Below are 20,809 nucleotides of genomic sequence, written 5' to 3'. Positions count from 1 at the left end.
ACTCCAGAAGAAATCTTTAGAGTGAAATTTGAAGGGATCTTTGGGCAAATACCTGAATTGATTTCTGATTCAATACTAGTAGTAATACTTGTTGTTTTTTCACAAAGAAATCTCAATAAAAAGTCATCGCAATATTCTCAGAAAATGGTTAGTCAGATTCTATACAAAATAAAATTTACAATATGGTTACTTTCCGTTTTTTGGTTCCTACGCAAATTTTTTGTCCTATTTTTTGGTCTTTTTCATTAGACCAGAGGTCATTAATGTTCTTATTCTCATTACACTCAATCGCCACCAGCCCTGTAAGTTTGGATGATGAGAAAACAATTTATTGAATAAATTAAGAATATTGTCTATCCTAGAAATGATGGATTTTATTGCGATTGTCGATTTGTACAAAGTTGCATCACATCAAATGCTCTATTACATATAATAGTGCACCTATGTTTAACGTATGTTAAAATTGAGTCAATCTTATTACATTTGAATTTCTTTCGCCAGTGAAAGACACACTAAACTAAAATAGTACAACCTAACATCGCTAGGTGTGTCACTAAACCTATAATTCTCATCTATATTGTAAATGCATTAGTTATCTTGTTCGAAACGACTTGTTGGTCGTTTCCCCCCGTTTTTGTACTTCAGTTACCATCGATCAGGATGGATCCCTCGTCCCCGCCGTAGATGTTCATGGACTCCTCGCTGAAACTCTCCGGTTGCGGTGGCGTACCGTTGAACTCCCGCGGATCAGCGTTGGCATACTCCATGAAGTGCTGTTGTTGCTGAAGATGATGATGTTGCATCATAACGGACATCGTAACCGTACTCATCTCGGCGAAGGTCCTGTGCAGGTGGGTGTCCGGCACGAAGGTCGGCCTCTGAGCGTTGAACTTGGTTTTGTAGCGCAACCGTTGGTTGACGTACCGATCGTACAGCTTCCCCGTCGGGTTCTTGCGGATCATGTTCCGCGGGCAGTAGAATGTCTCCGCCTGTTCCGAGTGGAACAGCTGGCAGATGACCTCGGCGTAGTGTCGCATCAGCGCGTGCGTGAAGGTGATGTTGAACACCAGGAACGGTTCGACAACGACGTGCGTCAGCTCGGTTAGGGCCTTCTTGTCCAGGTGGTGATTGTCGGCGAAGAATTTGAGCACCCAGCGGCCGGAACGGCTGCCCTGGAGAAAGCTGGCTAGGGCTTCGGGGGTGATCTGGATGGGGAGACTGCCGGCGTCGGTGATGGCGCTGCCAGAAGCGGTTACATTGCTGCTGGAGAGGGCGGCTCCGGTCATGGAAGACGACGTGGACGTAGATGAGGAAGCCATTCCACCGGTGGATGGGTTGCGAGTGTCCGGCAGGATGACGGTTGGCGTGGACGAGGATGATTCGTGGATGGCATTGCTGGTTGAAATGCGAGGTTTCTTCTCTGAGTCTAGCGGGTCGAGGGAGTGGCGTTCGTAGCGGCGTTTTGAAGGTGGATGTTCTGGGGAATTCTGGAAAGAAGATGTTTATAGACACATTCAGATTCAATAGTTCTAATGTATTTTAAATGGTGTGTGAATGTAACTACACAGAAAAAAGTATTTAATTTTCAATGTGATGTAAACTGACGTCTACTGTAAAAATAAACCAAATTCGTGTATTGTTACAGCATCATGTAAATTTGAATGAATATACATTCAATTTTCAACCAAAAATGGTTGAATATTACATGATCGTGTAAATTTAAAGTGAATTCGATTGAAAAATAATGGATTGGTCGTTGAAATTTAGGTTTATTTTGATGCTCCAAATATGTGCATGAAAATAAACTTAATTTTACAACATATTTTTAGCTGTGTATATAATAAAATTTAGTTTTCAAGTTTTCACTTATCTTCAATATTCGTTTTTTAGCATTTTTTTTAATGTAAAAACTATCCCCAAAATGTATTGAAAAACTACCTAAAACTTTCTTTTTTTGTAAAATCTAATTAGTTAACGAGAGTTAAATATGCAATTCAATTTAATAGAATATATAGTGTATATAGAATAACTAATAGAATCTTCGTCAGGGAGGCCAAAAGAGTCTTGTTCCGTTAAAAATAATGAAGATTACACGTCATGTAAACTTCGTTTATGCCATGTAAACATGACGTCATGGAAATTTATGTCTAAAATCATGCAAATATGTGTTATATGCCACGTAATCTCACAAGAGCCTGCAGGATTACATGACATATAATTGAAGTAAATTTTAGTGATCTTGACTGGTATTTTTGTAAACTTAATTTTGGATTTCGGCTTGCAGTCACAATCAAAAGCGTTGATAATTTCAATTCATCGCCGACGTTTCGATCCTATGGTTTGGATCTTCTTCAGGGCTCGAAGTTAACCAACTTGTTAAGTACCGTAGCTTTACACGGAGATATGTCGGGTTAGTTTCCTCATTTTCAAATGCGGTACCCTCACTGGTCATAACGGGTAATTGCCAGGTTTGTACACACGTCTCGCGCACGGATGTTTCACAGTCGGAGAAGGGAATATTACATATTAATATGTAATATCGCAAATGCGATTTCCCAAAAAGGCCTTATTTCTATAACAGACTGGAACGGAGTTGAGGCTTGTTGAACAAACATCAAAATTTCAATGTAGATTGCGTAAAACGTTTCAAATTTACTAAGTAGATGCAAGTTATACTATGGAGCGACTGCTCCTTGTATTATTTTATACAGTGATTTTCTCAACAACGAACATTATCAAGTTTTCCGTCGGATTCCTGTAGAATAATGAATTTTGTATCATACTAACTAATAATACCTGTGTCGGCTTCTCTGTACTTCAAGACTTATTAACAAAAACACTATTTGATTACAATTGCATGAAAACTAACGGTCAATTGCAATATTAATTCAATTGAACCAATATTTCCATACAATTTCTTGAAGACAAACTCGCGTAGCATATACATTATGTTCATGGCTGATGAAGTATTCAATAAATCACATATTTAATCGACCGCATGAATCTTTTCTTGCTGTACAAATTCCCATGTACCTTACTTCACCACTTAATACTCTTCAACACTTCAATTTTCTTATTTCATCATCATTTTTCAATGATTTTCAAAAGGCCACATCTGAAGATGATGAAAAAATAAGCCACAACTAGAAGGCCTCAACACATGTTAGAGTAAACAAAGGCTTCAACTCACAGGCCTCATCAGCGTCGGCCGGCGCCTATGGGCACAAATCAAAAGGGCGCAATAGCGTTTGGTGAAATAAAAGCCTCATTTCCTTTAACTCGTTTTTAGTAGATTTTTTGGCTAAAATGATAGTAATGAATATTCATTGCTATAAATTAATTTGTTCAGCGGCTTTCTAAACAATAAAAAAGTACGCAATGCTTAAATTCATAATATAAATTTGATTTATTGTATGACAAAACAAGATTGCGTTTACTGTTAACTTTTTCGAGATGAGGCCTTTTGAATTGTTAGTCGTGATTTTTCCTATTGGAGAATAAATGGGAATTTATCGATAAGTTCTTGAATGCGTTCTGCGATTTCTCTTCAAATCACAAATAGCTTTGTGGAAAACACCTTCTAATAAATTTTTGGAGGAAACTTTAGAAAAAAATTCTTGCAGAATGCACAGTTCGAACGAAACGTGTAAATTTCTGAGACAAATAATGCACATAATTGAAGCGTGGAATATCATGGATATTTACATGAAATGTCATGTAAGCTTCAATTATTTACCATGTAATCCAGCAGAATTCTGTGTGGCTACATAACATATAACACATATTTACATGATTTAAGACTTAAATTTACATGACATCGCATAAATGAAGTTTACATGACGTGTAATCTTCATTATTTTTAACAGCGTGGTTTTATTCTGTTCGAAGGTAATCTCATCTATTCAGGGTGTCTACTACCTGGAAAACCTGGAATTCTCAGGAGATTTTGATCACAATCAGGGAAATTATTTTGAGGCAGTCAGTAATTTATGGTACAAAATGTTCACGATAAAGGATTTTTGCGTCAAGACCCAGAGCAACTATTATTTGCAAGAAAATTTTCTTCAATCGAAAAAAATTCGGCTGCGCTGCTATCAAACCATTATTTGAGCTGTTTAGTGAGGTTCCTTCCGAGTTGAAATTTTATCGATCTACCATAACATGATTGACGTTTTCCATATCTCTATATTTAATCAGTCAAAGATTAACATATCTAGGGTCGGTAGCAGGTTCCTTATAGAGAATTGGTCTTCATTTTTATGCAAGTCTAAAAAAATATCTATTTTTTATAAAATGGTATCTGGAGCAGGGTTGGGAAAAAATCTGAAATTCACTCTACAGTAGCCAAACAAAGCCAATCACAGTCAGCGAAGTCAGTGAAACTCACGCCCATCGCTGCTGTAGGCGAAAAGCATTGAAAATTGCAAACCACCCGTTGCTAAGGGCAACCCAAAATTACTGTAGAAAAATGTTCTAGAGCCTTCAATGACACTAACGATTTAGAAAATGCATGTACCCAACATAGGCTACTTGATGAGATTCACGTTTTTGATCTACTGTACTGGGAAGAGCCAAGTGATTTTCGCGAAATTCAAGCCTACTACTACAGGTATGTTCCGTTTTTATCAACACGATCGGCAATTTTCAGTTGATAAAAACGGAACCGTGATAAAAACGGAATAATATTCTTAGACAAAATATTTTACAAATTTAAAAAGAAAATTGCAGTTTTGTCAGGATAATATACAATTTGATCAAATTAACAGCATTGATGTTTGAGAGCTGTGAAGAGCATTTAGTTTGTTCATTCATTGAAGGTTGATTGCATACTCCTACCAATCAATATGATTTTGTAATATGTCTTTAATAGTTTTAGTTTCCTTGGTTAGAATTTCAATAAAAGTAACAAAGAATATTAAAACGATATACACATAAATGTCCTTTGCATCATATTTGTAAAAATGGCTACAAGGAAGTGAGTCAAGCTGATAATTGTTGCTTTCTTCAAGAAATGCAAGAAATGCATTTAACAAGAAACAACATCTTTTTTCACTATTCATCCTCATCCTTCTGCTTCTTCTCCTTCTTCTGCCAAGAAAACATTGTTTGCAAACTGTAATGTATGTTTACGGTTTCCTGTACTTTGAATTGCCGAAATTTTATCAGCAAAAAAATGGTGAGGATCTTTCTGCTTAAGTTATTTCTACCAAATTCGACAGGGATGCACTTACCGCCAATCTACAACAGCGTCACCATCGCCTTTTAGCTTTACGTTAAATCACGAACAGCCTGGCAATAAACTAACCTGAAGTTCTACTTTTTCGTTTGGTAAAAATAATATTAAATACCAGTGATGCCGTCAAACTTCGTTTTGCCATCAAGTAGGCTGCTGAAAAATGGCATACAATCTTCCATACAAAACGGCATATTAGTTTTCAGTTATTTTTCCAGTTATTCCAGAGAATTTTCCAAATCGTTTCCTTCACTGAAACACGTCGGAACACTTGACGAATGCAACAGTGAAATAATCATGTAAATCTATTAGCCCGTTAAGCCATTTCGTGACAACACTATTCCATTTTTATTTATACAGAAGTGCATATGAAAAAAAAGTGTGCAAACTCTAGAACAATCATCACCAAATTCGATTTTTTTGGTAAAAAAACTCTTTTGTAAAATTTTATGAATAAGCGTATGGTTGTTGGTATAAGACTCATAGCCCCTCTACCGGCAGCTTGATTTTTTCCGCCAAAACACAAATTTTGTTTCTTGATATTTTTGCACAATTTTTCACAAGATCTTAAAAAACTCTTCTAGTTGTGTGGTGCAAAAATATCGAGAAACAAAAAAGTTATCGCGATTTGCATATTTTTTTAATAGTAAAACATGAAGCTGCCAGTAGAGGGGTTAATTAGCCTTTAAGTCTTCATGTGGGGATGGAGGTTCATGTCTGCTCAAATCAAGATTTGGGATGTCAACGTGCGTGACGTGGGAACGTCCAGTATCAACAGTTTATCAAATTATCAGCTCTTCACCCTATTCCTCGATGCAAACTTATTGTATGGAGATTCCAAAATTTTCTATAGATGGCTTAGTTTTGCTGGACCTTTTCCTCTACCCCTTGGAATAGGATCTAATCAATGGCTGTTTGCTAAAATTTGTGCAATGCTATTTGAGAAATAGAAGATAATGTCCAAAATATGTCAGGATAAATAAAATAAACTCGATCATGTCTTTTGCCCAAAACATTCTTAAGTTCATCTCCAAGTACATCCCTTATAAAAAAGAACTGAACATATATGGGATCGTCCATCAATCACGTGAAGGGTTTTGGGGGTTAGAGGGTTTGAGATATCTTACGTGCCATACAAATTATTTTTTATTTTCATACAAAAAAATCATACCGTAGAGGGAAGGGGTCGAAAAGCCGCCAGAATTATCTTACGTAATCAATGGACAGCTTCTATGTTTAACAAATTTACATAGAAAATTTTTGATGCCATGTTGTGCAAGAGAAAGAGAGACCTCTTCTCTGCAACTCTCTTAAGTACGTAATCAACTAATCACAAATTCCAGTTGTTGCTAGGACGTGGCCAGAGCAACTTTCGATTGTTGAATGATGAATCAATCTTGTCGAACAGACCTTGCTAAGTTTGAAAACTCCATTTGATTAGTGGATAAGAAGGAGTCAAAACTTTTTGAATCGTATATGAGTTGACACCTATCATGAATCGTAGATGCTCAACATTAGGGGCGATCCATTAATTACGTAAAATAATTTTCGGGGTTTTTCAGATCCCCCCCCCTTCCCCCATGGTAAGAACTTTTGTATGAAAATTAAAAATAAATTGTATGGCACGTAAGAAATCTCAAACACGTAAGAAATCAGAAAAACTGATGAAAGAATTGCCGGATAAAATCCTGGAGGGATAAGGCTTTTCTTGAGAAAATATCAGAAATCCTGAAGTATTCTTAGTGATCCAGGCTTTATTTTGATATACGTACCCGAATTTTCTTTTTTATTTTTATTTTTTTTTTTTGACAGATTCCCTAGCAAAACTCTTGGAGAGATTTCCTGGGAAATAATGACAAAATGAACTCATAAAAAAAAAAAGAAAATCTCTAAAATAAAGCTATTATGTATCTATTCATTTAACCTGAAGAAATTATTTGTCGTAATGTCACGAAAAATTCCTAGAACAAGTTTAAGAAATATGCTCTGATAAATGTCTGGTCATATCAAACTCTTTTCTCCTGATTACTGTTAGGTTTGGTTTTTTGATTACCGTTTGGTCTCTTTTCGGTCTTTTTCTGGTTCCTGGTTAGTTTTTTTTTTCAGGAAAGAGTTTTTTATTATTTTGAAGACACTCAGTCGCTACTATGCTTCATGCATAAATTACTGGAATATATTTCATTTTGTATGCATTTTCTTTCAGAACTCATCCTAGATACTTTTCCAGATATGTTTCGACAAATGCATAGTGATCTTACAAAGATTTTTGCAAAGAATTATTTGTCGATTTTTTTTCAGAAATAGTTCTACATGGTAGATTTTAGCAGCCATAAACTACCATGTTTTTTTTTCACTGGGTTATCCGGATTATCCGGGTTTTTAAAACAATACCTTATGATACTAAAAGAGAAGACACTGATAGTAAACTAAACAAATTTACGACGAAGTACTCTCGAGATCAGTTATAGTTTCCTGGATAAATCATATACTTTCTTTGCTTACCAGGTTTTGTGTTTTATCTTGTGTAAACCCATGCGGCTGAAAAATGCAAGGCTAGTTTTTGCAAACCTGAATTATAACGACAAAATCTTCAAATTAAGGTTCTGAAATTGGATACGATATCAGATCAAAAATCCATTAAGAAAATCAAGGTATTTGGTAAAGACTTCCAAACAACTGGAAGAAACCTCAAGACTGTGAGTATCGGTTTTGGTAGCTAGATAGATGAAAATCTGTAATGCGAACACGACTTTTTTTGGTTAATGTTCCATTATGCTAAAGAAAAACTAAACGCTAAGATTATGTTATGAAGTACGATAAACGCTAAGATTATGTTATGAAGTACGATAAAAGTCCCGTATAATTAATATCGCAACCACTTATTTCTTCCATGATTCATCAGAAGTTGTTAAATAATACTCAAATAGCTTTAGCAATTCCGCAGATATTTAAAAAACCTTCAACAAAATTTTAAAACTCAACGCGATAGCTTTTCATCCTGCAAATATGTACACAAAATCATGATTAGTTGTTTGACATGAAACAACATGTATTAACACCTAGTATTCATACCAAAAGAAACAGCAAAAAGTTCGTTCCTTTACTCGTGAGTAGCCGAACAAGACATGATTTTTTTTAGGGTTTAGCAGACAAATTAATTGTATACTCATCAAATCTACAGTAAACTACTAGAAATAGTTTTTTTTTTCGAAACTGAATCTGAGCAGCTTCGAACACGATCACGAATCACTTTAACTTCGTTTACTCGTGAGCACGACAGGTGCGAGTCAATCAGCACTCTGATGCTCGCGAGCGTTTTGTTTTGATTTTGTTCCGGCACATCAGGCATGTTCGTCACTTTGCTTCATTGCTCCATACTAATTTTTGATATAGTTTTTGATCTTTTATCTCTTATACACATTTTTGAACAAATTTTAATAATACCAAATCATCTAAACAAATTATATACAAATACACAGCTCTTAAAGCTGCCACAATCACGATGTTTGCTACTCATCTTTAAAATCATCATTGGAATTCTAATCTGTTTACCAACCGTGAAACGTCTCCAGTTTTTCAGGAATTTCATCAGAAAAGTTGGTATAGATTTTGTCAGATGTTTATGCTCTATAATTTTTAATCGAGAGGATTCAAGAAGGATTTCTGGAGGAATTTGCGTAGAAATATCTGCTGTAATTTCTAAAGTAGGTGTTCCTTGGAAAAATTGAAAGTTTACGAAAGCATCAAATTAATTCAAATTCCTGATAAATTAAAAAAAATGGACAGTAACAGTGACTGCTGAAATTGAACAAAATAAACTGCGATTCGGTTGAAATTTTTAGCTCGAGCATTTACAGCAAACATTTTTTATTGTTTAGAATATTCTAGTTTTTGTTGTGGTTTTGGAAGAAGAAGTCTCAAAGGAATCGATTGGAAATATTAACGGAATAATTTCTGACAAATTTTGAAGAAGTTGCAAAAAATACGATATTACTCCTGTTATTGTGGGAAAACCATTGGAAAAAATCTGTCGAAATTCTTGCTACGATACTGGGATAGATTGCTGAAAGGGTTTTTAGTCGAATCCATAGCAATACCCTGCCTAATTCTTACAGTAATTTTGGCCTTTTTTTCAAGAACGCTGATCGAGTTAAATATAAAAAAATCAGAGATTCTCAATAAAATTCAACTTTTTTGTCAGAAAAATGAAATTGCATCTAAGGAAACTCGACCAAACAAAATGTTTTATCTAAACTATTTCTAAAATTCCTTTTCCTATAGAAATATGTACAGAAACCTTCATGAATTTTATCGAAACTTCTTCTTATAGAAACGCTAATAATTGTTCCAAAAATTCCTCTACCAATTCCATCAGACATTCATCCATGCAGTCAGATATATAATGCATAGATAGTCGTGTTTATAGAGGCTGCCATTTTCTCTTCCGTTATTAGAAGTTAGAGATTAGTACTAATATTTAGCACACGATAGCCATGTCCTCGCTACTGCTGAGCAGTTGCAAATGGTGATAGATTAAATGACTATTTGTGAGAGCTCTACATTCTTTCATAGACTCAATCACGTTTGAGTTGCGAATCCTGAATAGTCCTGTGATGGAGCTCATAAGATTATAATTAGTAAGCAGAAACGATAGTGATTAGATCATATTTCTCACCTCCAGTTAAGGCCCAAGCACAATGTGAACGGCAACGCGGCACAACGGCAAAACGGCTTGCCCATCTTGATCTACACTTTACTTATCAATCCAGTGTTGACTAAATCCTTTTCAACATTGACTTAACAAGTAGAGTGTTGCTCAAGATGGTCTTGCCGTTTTGCCGTTGTACCGCGCTGCCGCTCACATTGTGCTTGGGGCTTTATTCTTCAGTGTCATAACCGTACAGTACTGGACAAAATTAAGTAGGGTAGAAGCACCGGTTTTGGCCATACACCAGTCGTAGCCATATTGAATTATTCACTGTTTTTCGCAATCAGCATGAAACCTTTTGTGTTCAGTAGATCACATCTACATTATAGGGCTTCATTTATTACTCGACCAAATTGATTCAAATTTAACTCCCATACACCTTATCTGCCCAGGGTAATTCTAATTTGGCCGCTGTCATAAGAAATTAATGTGATTGGCTAATTTAGGAACCGAAGCTAAAGGACCGAAATTGGTTCTAATACCCTATATTGACCAACGAGGTTTTTAAAGCAAATCATTGGTTTCAGCTCAGTTTCGATATTTTTTATACATGATATGGATTGAAATCATGCGTTTGACATATTGGTAGTATGAGTAGGGCTTCCTATATAATCTTTAAAAAGATTTTAACTTGGGCTATCCAAAACTGGTGCTTCTACCCTATGCATTGTTCGTTGTTCATACAAAATGGTCAAGTTTGGACGCCTGGATTCAGAGTTGCTTGCTGTCACCATCAACGCTTGAAATTTGCTGATTTGTACGATAAAATTCGGATCATTCCATATCACATCAACATCATGCTCTCTACTCCATCACCAGTGCATTGATGGCGATAGACTATGGATATCACTGATGGCTCAAGTTTAGCCTTAAATTAAGCAAATGAAATGGCAATTTATCCGTACGATATTCTTGATAGTGCTGCAGACGGATTGAAACTGTGTGTTGGTCACTGAAAAACATTAACAGCGTGGGTAATTACCACGTGATCACTCATTCTGCAGTGATTGTGATCTAGAGTGCGATGTCGCATCACAGCTGTTGGTTGTCAGATCCTAGTGATATTGATAGTTTTAGTCCATCAGCCATCAGCTGATATGAACGATATTTTGCAACTCTGGGCCTGGATTTCAACTTCAAGTGTTCCGATTGACATCGAACTTTCTTACACAATTCCGCAACAATTCTAACCGAGATATTTCTTGTGGATTTCAAAAGCAGCCCTATTCTTAGTGTAGTTATGACATCATGTCTGCCATATGACATATGAATGTAAAAAAAATGCAAACTTTGCGAAGAAAGCACTCAGTCAGTAACTTTGTAAATGCTCAGATAAGCTGAAAAGCAGGCTCTGATCCAGTGGGGACGTAATACCAATAAGACTTTTATAAATAACTATCTGATTCTCCCCCTAGTGAATATCCAGTATATTCCCCTCCAACACTTACCCAGTGTAGTCCCTTGCGCCACTCGCGCAACCGATGCCGCAGCAGTATCTTCTGCCCGATGGCCCGCTCGTCGTTGAAGATGTCATTCAGATCGTGCTCCTCAATCACCTCCAAACATTCGACCGAAACTCCGCAGTCTGCGCTCGGTGCCGAACCAAGCAATTGCGAAGCAGATTGTTAAATTACCGAAAACGAAAGAAACAAGAATATGTAAGACCACGTAAACCCCCCCAAAATTAAGATAGCTGGGTTTGAACTGCTGCTGCTCCGTCCGGATGAGGGAAACCTACACACAAAGGTGGGTGATTAATATTTATGATTCTTTTATGTGCCAACATACAATGGATGAAATTGTATTTGATGGAACACGTCGAAACCATTAGGCGGGATGAGCGAACATGCTGCTGCTGCTCGCTCTCTCTCCGCAGCATGCTCGAACCCAGCTATCCAAAAATTGTGGGAATCGGAATCGTTGGTATACTTACACATCAACCGATTGAGGGTGGCCACCTTCAGGCCCCATTCGTTCCGGACCAAACTCTCCAGAGCAAACCGCTCAAAGTCGTCCAGTTCGTCCTTGAAGGTCCCCGCCGGGACAGCCGGATTCTGCCCGTTGGTCATCATCGCTGCCGCACTAAGACCGGACATCTAAACAGATGATAATTTGCTAACGTTCTAGCGGACAATAGTTTTTTGGTAAATCTAAAATGGCAGTCAAATTTTAAAATGCCATGGCCTGCCGGGTGATACTATGGATGTGAAGTGTTGCTGCCGCCTCGGTTAACCACTAACTGCTGAAAATAAACTGCTGAAACTCGGCAACGACCCTCTCGCTCCGATCTCATGGTAGATACCTACATGGTAGAATCTGGCGGGTAGGTACGTGACTGTTGAATTTTATTATTATTGTACCCCTCTACCTACTATTGGTGTTTCGTTTGAGCGCGCGCTCTCTCTCTCGCTCGCTCACACACTGATTCTCTCTCGTTATTACCCGCGTGGCCGGGACCTGAAGCTGGAAGCGCAGGGCAGGATGAGAAAATCTGTTCTGAAAGCAATATCACATCGCAGCACAGTGGTTCGTATCGTGGTTTCGATAATTCCATATGTGTTGTTATAATTTACTACTTTTAAATTAGGTTGAACATGAATGTAAATCCTGGGCCTTACTTGACTGGTAGCAGGTCTCTCTTCAGAGACTTGGTATCTATTTTCCTGATAATCTGATATATATTTTTCATCCAAATGGTCTCTAAAGTATTTTTTTTTTTGCATTTTTCTATTTGTGTATGAAACCTGGTGCAAAATTATAGAGCCTCCGGAAATAACATCAGAGATTCTTACGCGACTGTTTCACAACTTCTTCAGGGATTTTTTCACCCATTCTCCTGTAAGAAATGCTTCATGAATTCGCCTTCAACGGATCCTTCTAGAATACTTTCAGGAACTCCTCCAGGAATCCTAAAGCAATACTTTTAACTAGAAATATCTCAACCTATTCTCTCGAAAATTCGCCCACCAATTATTTCACGTTTTTCTCCACGGTAAAAAGAAGCAAGGTATTATACTCCGAACAATGACATTTGGCAGTGACGTCATTCCTATCGCAAACTCGAACGAGTGCAAAAGAAAGCAAGGCTTGCTCTCTTTTACTATCATGTAAGCCTCATGCTTGACGATAGGAATGACGACACATGTTTTGATTGAAACCGTTGTTTACACGAGGGAATAGCCTACCTTGTTGTGTATACCGTGGTTTTTCTCAAGCGATACTAAGAGGAATTTCTCCTGATTTTTTACAAAAAAAAAACTTCAACAGTACTACCATTACTATTTTTTACAGGAAATACAGTTAGGACCCGATTTTGTCAGCCCCTCGATGAATTTTAGGCTGACAAAATGGGGAACCTGACAAAATCGGGTCATTTTATTTTGTTCCTGTTTTTAAAATTTTGACGTGTTCCATGGTTGCATGGACTTTGAAGAGGCCGTTGGACATGGGCGTAGCCAGTTTTTTTTTATCAGGGGCTCCCCCCCTCCCTTATATTGGTAATATTGACTTTTAACACTTAATAAAAAGCATTGTCATTGGAGTGCATTTCAAGACCCAAGCAAGCTAGTTCGGTTTTCGCGTCGCCGGAGTGACGTCTATTTTTCTGCCACGTGTTTTGTTTGCTGGGCAGTGCATTTGAAGGCCCAAGCAAGCTAGTTCGGTTTTTGCGTCGCCGGTGAGACGTCTAATTTTCTGCCACGCGTTTCGTTTGCTGGGCAGTGCATTTTAAGGCCCAAGCAAGCTAGTTCGGTTTTCGCGTCGCCGTGTGCATATCAAGTATGCTGATAAAGTTGCTTATGGCTGCTTAGTCAGGGATGAAGGATCAATTTGGTGAGCTCGTTTCATGCTTTCATTTTTAATGTATATTTTATTGTGAAACACTTTTTAATCATGACAACGATAGAAAAGTCACTTTTATGTATATATTTTTAACAAAACATGAATGTTTTTTTCACAATAAGTGTCGGCAAAGACTATTGTAATTGTTTAAAAAGTATTCAAATACACATACCTTACCTTTTATCCAACATTTTTCATTACACAAATCGTTTTGAATGGTTCAACACTGAAAGTGTAGACTTACTTTAGGAACACGTTGTCTGTAGTGACTAATAGGTGACTGTTTGAACTAAGGCTGCATGGATCGCATCACTTACCAAGGTGAATCCTGATTATGTAGCTTTTGAACCCTCCCCACTAACAAATTCCTCCCTGTGACAACCATGGAGATGCAGAGGTGATCTCGGTCTCTAGTAACAATGGATGTCACACTAATAATCCCACCTCTCCCCGATGACCGTAAGGACGTGGCCGGCGCCGTTATTGACTTTATAATGCATGGAGTTCTCGAAAGTGTACATTGAAGATGGAAAGCTATTCCCAAGCTACATCTGTTGGTTCCTTGTGCAACTTCGATTATTCTGGTCAATCACGGAGTAGCAACTACGAATTGTACGGTCATCAATGCTTATGCTTATGCTTAATAAAAAGCATTGTCATTGCCCCATTAGACGGGGTTGGTGGTCTGATGGCTACCGCTTCTGCTTCATATGCAGAAGGTCATGGGTTCAATCCCAGGCCCGTCCCTTTCCTCGTACTTTGTAGTTGTATATCTCTCACTTGCTTCTATCTTCCATTCTAAATATATCACACTCAAACTATTCGTTCATAGCAAACGCTAGAACCAGAGACGGACAAGAAACCGTTTCCCTAACGCTTCCTACTTCCACGCGCACGCCTTTCTTACGCCTGATACATAGGCAGTCTGCTAACCACAAAGCAAACCTCTCTGCCATGCCTTTCCCCCAATCCATACACTCCCGCATGAACTGGCGTAGATGCAGTGGAATATACGGTCTACGTGGGAGCCAGTTCAATGCATCATCAATTCCTCCCCCTTCCCCTCATTGGTTTGCATTCTGACGTGGCAGGTGCCATTGTTGCCTAAAAATAGAAGATCACCAGCACTTATACACTGAGGATGCTTGTTAGTCCCAAGCAGTCATTCGGTTGGTTCCTTGTGTAAGTGCAGCTGCTCTGGCGACACTGGAGTAGCAACCACGGGTGGCCAATCAAGCTCAAGCTCAAGCTCAAAAGCATTGTCATTGCCCCCTCTGGCTAAGTCCATGCATGCATGACATCAAACATCATCATCAATTTTAATGTAAACGTGGTAAAACATGACGATAACCATTTTTTGACAAATTTCAAATAGGCTGACAAAATCGGGTCAAAAAGCTGACAAAATCGGGGGCAGTCAAAATCGGGGGCAGACAAAATCGGGGGCTGACAAAATCGGGTCAGTACTGTACTTTAATCAATTTCCCAGGTGTTATCCCATGATTTACCTACTTCATAAATTTCTCCGGTTTGAACAGAAGTTCTTCCAAGAAAATTCACAAAGGTTTCTTCAAGAAATTTTGAACAGATTCGTGTAAGGATTTTTCCAGGAAATTCAACAAGATCCAGGAATTCTTATGCCGATTTTTCAGTTATTCTTCTAGACATTTTCATAAAATAAGTAGATTGAAAACTCTTCCAGGGCGTCCTCAATTAATTAGATCAGGGATTCCTCATGAAGTTAGGGACGATTCAAATATGACGTCCATCGTTTTTCGGGATACCTAGACCCCCCTCCCCCCTCTGTCACGCTTTTTCCAATACCTAATACATGCATTGTCACACTTTCATAGATGATGTGCTGCGGATCATGATTGTTGAAGAGAGCGATAAGTGAGAAATACTCTCAAGTTTATCAGAATTCAATCCCTGCTTGTCATTTTATCTTCGGAGATCCTAAGCAATCAGAATTTTCTACAAAAGTTTTACCGTGGTGAATCAAAATCCGGACAGTACCAATATCCGGACACCACAGTGAAATTCCTTGATAAAAGGTAAAATATTATGGTATTTTTTACTCATAACGTGTACTTCCAACATTTTCCAACATATTACTATGAGTGCCAATCTAGTTACCATTGCTGAAAATTATAAAAAAATAAAATAAAAACAACCAGCTGCTTCAGAAAGACGTCATTTTCTTGTAGTGCAAGATATTTGGTGATAGCGTCGCGAGCTCATCACAAGTTTTAGTTTGAGATAATGTGTAAAACATTGTAATATTCAGGAAGCTTTACAATGCAATTGTTCACAGAAAGGTAGTTTAACAGTTTTCAAACCCGGAAGTAATGAAATATGCATTTTACAGTGTGAACAGATACTGTCCGGGAAGCCATGCAAGTGTCTTTAAATCCGGACAACATTCTTAAGCCTTGTTAATTATCTATGTGTGTGTTTTTATTTTGAAAGTGAATCTGAAGAAACTTGATAATATCATCATAAGGAATGTGCTTAGTGTTCAGAATGTCTTTTATGTGGAAAAAAAACTCCATATTTTGGCAGTAGTTTGAACCACTATCGGCTGGTTGGATATATCTGGGCTGCGCTTGAGGTAAGCTATGAGTTTATGTACATATTTTTCATTATGCTATGCACCATAGACCACAAGAGAGCATTTAAATCTTGTAATGTGATAATTAATTCGATGAGGGATATAAACCAGTTTTATACGAATATTTCACATTATAAAACAACTGTCCGGATTTTGATTCCAATGTGTCCGGATTTGAAAACAAAGATTGCTTCAGGTGTCCGGATTTAAGAACAAGACAAGACATAAAATGACTTCATTTAAATCCAAAGCAAACATCTTAAAATGGAAGTTTGAACAATTGTCCCTGCTTAAGCGTCTGGGTATTGATGCAGCACGGTATAAGAGATTATTTTTGGATTTCCTAAGGAAAGATTTCCCGAATCTTTTAAATAAAGGAAATTTTGAGCAATAACTTTGTAGAAATTTCCAAGCAATCCGGTAAAAATATGAAATGAACTCTTGAAGAAAAGGACTGCAAAAATAAATGTTGTAGTTAATCCTAGGAATATCGATAAAATAATCATTGAATAAATTCCTGGAAACTTAGGATTTGCTGTAGAAATTTCGGATCCATTCTCTTAAGTTATTTCTGAGATGATCCTTGGAAAAAGTCCAACTTGAATTCTTGTAGGTTTCTTGAACGAAAATTCTTGGGCGAATTTCTAAGGATCCAAAAAATAACTTTATGAACTACTGAAAAAAAAACCTGACGGAAACAATGATAATTAGGAGAACTTACCTTTTTTCTTTCGTTTTGTTATTTTCGTCTTGTGCTTATAAGAAAGTATTAGTAGCTACAAGTATTGACGCAAATTTTGACCCAAATAGTTTTTAGAAATCCACCCATAACGAAGAAAACAAAGCTGCCGAAATTACAACAAGTCTCCCTCTGAGCTAACTTCTGATGAAATTCCTGGATAAAATCATGACAAAATGCAGTACGGTAATACAAGCAGTAATAATGCCACAAGGAATTAGCAAATACTGCTAGATATATTGTTAGAAGTATCTGGTCGGATTATTAGAAACCCCTCTTGGAAATATCTATGTCCTTGTTTGATTTGACAAATTCCTTGTCAATCAATCACAGCCACTCAACTCGACCATCTTCGATTTGCCTGAAATTTTGCACATGTCTGCGGTATGGTAGAATAAGTGTTTTCCGTAGATAAATTGATCAATTTGACTCAAAAATAACTTTTTAAAATGGCTTATGAGTTTTTGCATGCAATTTATTTGTAAAATTCTAGTTCCGAAACTGTTGATTGTAGAGAAAAATGTTCTATGAAGAAATTGTAGTGAACCGTTTGAACTGAAAGAAAATAAATATACACTGAAAAACATATATTTTGTTTTATATAACACAAGAACCATATTTTCAATATTTTTTTTAGTTTTACACCACAAAATCTCGATAAGAAACGAATGTGTGGGCCAAAGTTTCATGATGGAGAAATTTTTAATGAAAGATTTTTCCGATAACAATGTTTGGCGGATTTTCCAATGTTTATGATTTTATGACAAAATAAGAGCCTTGAAATTATTTCAAACCATAATGATTATTTTGATCACCTCTCTGAAAGTAGCCATTTTCGAGTTATTTCAAGTTTATTGCAAAATTTGTTTATTAAATAATAAAATAGGCCATTTTCATATGTTATTCGCAATTCTTCATAAAAAACAATGGGTTTTTGAGAGTACATCGCGTACATTAATAAAAATGGCCTGTTTTATCATTTAACAAGGTGACCCGACAAACCATGTTTTGTCACGGAGTAGGCTATTTGATAATGCGAGACAAAATTCAACTAAAAAAGTGTCAGTTTTCCTTGGCAGTTTTTCATTTATTCTATGAAGTTTCATATTCAAAAACATGTCGTAAAACTTCAAGAATCAAATTGTGAAAAAATCAGATAAACCCACTGACTCGTTCTCAAGCCATTTCGTGACATACAAATACCGTTCCATTTTTATGTATATAGATTAATAAAATTTTTGCATTAAACTTGAAATAACACGAAAATGACTACTTCGAGAGAGGTGATAATCATAATTATTATTTATAATCAAAACGTATTCATATCGACAACACCCTAAAATTTTTAAAATCAACCAAAGAATGCCCTTAGGAAAACCTTTTTATAAAAAATTTCTTCATCCTCAAACTTTGTCCTAATCATCTGTTTCCTATCAAGATTCAATGGCGAAAATTTAAAAATATGTCAAAAATGGAGTTTTTATAAAATTTAAAATTTATGTTATAATTTTGATTTTTTTTTTTTATTCAAAATCAATTATTTGTTCATCATTCCTTGCTGTGCGCTTGAACAAGCCAGTTCAGTTTTTGGCAGTCGGTAGTTTTTTGGTTTTTTCTTCCACCGCCCGTGTGGTTTTTACCAGTGCAGTATTGTACCGTAGTGCTTTAAACCGCGCATCGTGAAGGAAGCGAACCAGATTGGCAAGGGTCAACTGGTATCGTGCCACGAGAAGATATTGTCACCATCATCCCCTGGTGATTGGATTCCCCGTTTGCATCAGCAGCAAAACGACGACACGTTTTTTCTGCCTACCTACGGTGTAGAAGAGCAGCTGCGGTCATCGAACGGGAACGGATAAGTATCAATTGTATACCTACTCCACATCCTTTTGAATTGCTTTCGCATCTCCGAACAAACAAGGTTGAGTTCAAGGTTGTTTTTCGGTTCACTTCTGTCTCTCTCCCGGTGCCAGTTTTGCCCGAATAGGGGAGGCTTGTACAAAACAGCCCTAATCGGTTAAGTTTTTTTTTCTCGATATATTTTTTTTTTTTTTTTTTGGTATTATTTTTTTTTTCCCGTATAGGGGAGGTGTGTACAAAATAGCCCACTGATAAGTTAACTTTAAGCATTTTTTGTTTTTTTTTTTTTGTACTTTATTATTATTATTTTTCTTTTTTTTTACTTTATTGTTTTTTTTTTTATAATTATTTGGTTGCGGTTGATTTTTATCCCGCATGGACGAATCGGATGGAGGCGATACGCCTCCTAAAGATCTCGTTGCTCGAACGCGGTTTTATCAACCGTCTTCGGCTGGGCCTTGGGTTGTCTATTTCCGGCGCAAAAATAAGATTTTGAATGTGCTCTCGATCTCTAGAGAGCTGACGCGTAAATATCCTGGGACCGTTATTCACCAAGTGAAGCAATCCAAGCTGCGTGTAACTGCACCTAGTTACAAAGCAGCGAATGAGATTGCTCAGCATGAGGCTTTTACTGTGGAGTATTTTATCTACATACCTGCCAGAGAGGTCGAGGTGGAAGGGAAAATTATCGACGCGAGTCTGACATGCGAAGACATTAAGACTGGCAAAGGTGTTTTTGAGAACCGGTCCATTCCTGATGTGGCTATACTGGATTGTAAACAATTACAATCAGTTTCCATGGAAGGAAATAAAAAAGTGTTTTCGCCGTCAGCCTCGTTTCGTGTAACTTTTCCTGGTTCCGTTCTCCCGAAATTTGTTTGCATTGATAGTGTTTTTTACCCAGTGCGCCTTTACGTGCCGAAGGTATTCAATTGTACCAACTGCAAACAGCTTGGTCATAGTGCTAGCTTTTGCGACAACAAGCCCCGTTGTGGCAAATGCAACCAAGCTCACTTGGAAGATGATTGCACACAGGAAGCTGAAAAATGCAGCTACTGTCGTGAGGATCTTCATGATTTGCAGAAGTGCCCGGCATACAAAAGGCGCATTCGAAATGAGAGTCGCTCCATTGTGAAGCGCTCCAAGAAGACGTATGCGGAAATGGTGAAAGCTTTAAATCCGCCTGCAAAAGAGTCTTCATCAGCCATCCCAGTTGGTAACTCTTTTCAAGAGTTGTCTTCCGACGAAGCGAACGACGACGAAACCGATGGGGGAGATTCTTCGGAGGTACACGCACCCGGAAAACGAAAGTCTCCATCTTCTCCGGGACTGCGCCGTAAGGTAATGAAATCTTCCCTCAAAAGTTTGCCGAATTCTAAAGGAGGTGGGGCAAATTTGAAAATCCCGAAGAAACAGGTCTTTGATGCTTCCGTTCCGTGTTGCAGCAAAGATCTGCCGCCCCCGCCTCCGCCGATTAAATATACTTCGAAAAGATGCTCTAGACAAGATAGCAAGAAAAAAGCTACTGAAGTTCCTCGCTCTTCCTCGAAAACCCCCCGGGCCAAGCGAGGACTGATAACTTTTACGGCCCTTGTGGATCGCATATGTGATGCCCTCGGAGTTTCAGACTCATTCAGAGGCATACTCGACCTTTTTCTCCCCGCAATAGAAGAGTATCTCACGGAATTGACTATCTCGTGGCCCCTCCTTGCTTCGATCATATCTTTCGATGGATAATTCATCGAGTGAGGTACAAGATATGATCACTGTGTTACAGTGGAACTGTCATAGTCTAAAACCTAAATTAGACACATTTAA

General features: G+C 37.5%; 2 protein-coding genes across 5 annotated transcripts in view; one reads left to right on the top strand and one right to left on the bottom strand.

Moving 5' to 3' along the window:
- LOC110675582 (serine/arginine repetitive matrix protein 5) overlaps window positions 1–20,809 on the top strand; it is a 135,638-nt gene that overhangs the window by 28,765 nt on the left and 86,064 nt on the right. The window lies entirely within an intron of this gene.
- Window positions 355–12,331, bottom strand: LOC5568101. 2 transcript variants are annotated; one of them, XM_021840947.1, is made up of 4 exons: window positions 12,248–12,331; window positions 11,875–12,180; window positions 11,390–11,526; window positions 355–1,487 (listed from the first exon to the last, which is right to left on the bottom strand). In XM_021840947.1, the coding sequence occupies exons 2-4, from the start codon at window positions 12,035–12,037 to the stop codon at window positions 642–644; spliced, it is 1,146 nt and encodes a 381-aa protein (XP_021696639.1). In that variant the 5' UTR covers window positions 12,038–12,180; window positions 12,248–12,331; the 3' UTR covers window positions 355–641. The 2 variants fall into 2 exon arrangements, with proteins under 2 accessions (XP_021696639.1, XP_021696638.1); XM_021840946.1 differs by having other exon boundaries at window positions 11,875–12,320.

The sequence above is a fragment of the Aedes aegypti genome, chromosome 2, assembly GCF_002204515.2.
Source record: "Aedes aegypti strain LVP_AGWG chromosome 2, AaegL5.0 Primary Assembly, whole genome shotgun sequence".
In the NCBI taxonomy this organism is placed as follows: domain Eukaryota; kingdom Metazoa; phylum Arthropoda; class Insecta; order Diptera; family Culicidae; genus Aedes; species Aedes aegypti.
The sequence above is the reverse complement of the archived record's forward strand: the minus strand, read 5'-3'. Positions and strand labels throughout refer to the sequence as shown.